The 1442-nt window shown below is 62.3% G+C and overlaps 1 protein-coding gene across 1 annotated transcript in view; it reads left to right on the top strand.

Annotated features, from left to right (window-relative positions):
• Nucleotides 1-1442, top strand: part of LOC101636163 (von Willebrand factor) — a 104412-nt gene that overhangs the window by 25963 nt on the left and 77007 nt on the right. The window contains exon 7 of the mRNA XM_012732432.1: nucleotides 241-457. Within this exon, the coding sequence (XP_012587886.1) occupies nucleotides 241-457 (217 nt within the window). The remainder of the gene's footprint in view (nucleotides 1-240; nucleotides 458-1442) is intronic.

Here is a 1442-nt window from a genome sequence, read left to right as displayed (position 1 = left end):
TCTCTCTCTCTCTCTCTCTCTCTCTCTCTCTCTCTCTCTCTCTCTCTCTCTCTCTCGCTTCAGGGATGCTACCCTGAGCCCGTCCCCAAGCCTCAGTCTCAGAGCCTCAGTCTTGGTCCACAGACTTTACTTTGACACACATTGTATGACCCTTGGCTTTCTGGGTGGGCCTCGGGGTCCCCGGTGCCACACCCTGGGAGCCTGCCAGGGTGCCCCCTCATGGGTGCCCTCGTTCCGCAGGACCAGTGGGAGCGGTGCCAGCTCCTGAAGACTGCCTCCGTGTTCGCGCGCTGCCACCCCCTGCTGAACCCCGAGCCCTTTGTGACCCTGTGTGAGAAGATGCTGTGCACCTGTTCCGGGGAGCTGCGGTGCCCCTGTGCGGCCTTGCTGGAGTATGCCCGGGCCTGCGCCGGGCAGGGGGCCGTGCTGCAGGGCTGGGCCGACCTCACCGCCTGCCGTGAGTCCTGGGGGTCACTCGGGAGCTTCCGGGCTTTGCTGCATGCCAGCCAGGCGGGGCCTAGAGCCTCAGCGCTCCCAGGCCTGGTTCTCATGCGCTCCTGCCCTGTGTGCCTTCATTGGTGCTGGGCACGAAGGGTCTGCTCCCTTTAGGGCTGTGGGGAGACTCCCAAGGTCCACCCCTGCCACTCCCATCTCAGTCCCCCTCAGGGAATCCATCCCCAGGAGCTGAAAAATGTCCTCGGCCTCCAACCAGGCCGGCAGGGGAGGCCATTGTGGTTAGAGCCTGCACTGCCCAGGGCTGATCCTGGGGAGACTGGCAGGCTGTTACCAACATCTCCCTCTTTCCAGGTGAGCACTCACCATTCCTTGCGTCTCACCTGGTGACTCTGTGGACCCTATGGGCCCCAAGTCACTCGTCGTCAGGCCCCCCACAATCATGATGAAGTAGGCGCTGCTCAGGCCACCTGGCAGCAGCCCCGTCTCCCCTCACCCCCACTTCTGCCGGTGATAGCCGTGCAGAGAGAGGCCTGCCTCTGTCGTGGCCTGGTCACTGGGACAGGGCGGCAGAGGGGTGGCCAGGCGCTGGCAAGGCCAGTGTTTCAGTTTGCGTTTTTCTGCCTATAAATTAGCGCTTTTATCTTGGGGTTCTGGGGGCGTGAGGGAGGTGGCTATTAGCAGCTGGTTTATCCCCTTAAGGAGTTTTTTCGGGTGCGTTTGGAGGCTAAGGGGTTGCGGCCATCCTCTGGCATGGCCAGACTTTCCGGGGGTGCCCAATATCATGAGGTCAGGAGATAAACGGGGAGCAGGCAGGCAGATCTGCTCGGTGAGGGACAAGGAAACAATTGTACAGTGAGTCCCACACGGCAACACGGCAAGTGAACGGTGTGGCCTTGCCCGGGGTGGGGAGAGGGGGCTGACTGTGAGAGGAAGCGCAGCCCTGGAGGAGGGGCCTGATGGGGGACAGCACAGTCTTGGGGACATTG

The sequence above is a fragment of the Condylura cristata genome, unplaced genomic scaffold (assembly GCF_000260355.1).
Source record: "Condylura cristata isolate star-nosed mole 26May11 unplaced genomic scaffold, ConCri1.0 scaffold00034, whole genome shotgun sequence".
In the NCBI taxonomy this organism is placed as follows: Eukaryota; Metazoa; Chordata; class Mammalia; order Eulipotyphla; family Talpidae; genus Condylura; species Condylura cristata.
This window is presented reverse-complemented; position numbering and strand designations above follow the sequence as displayed.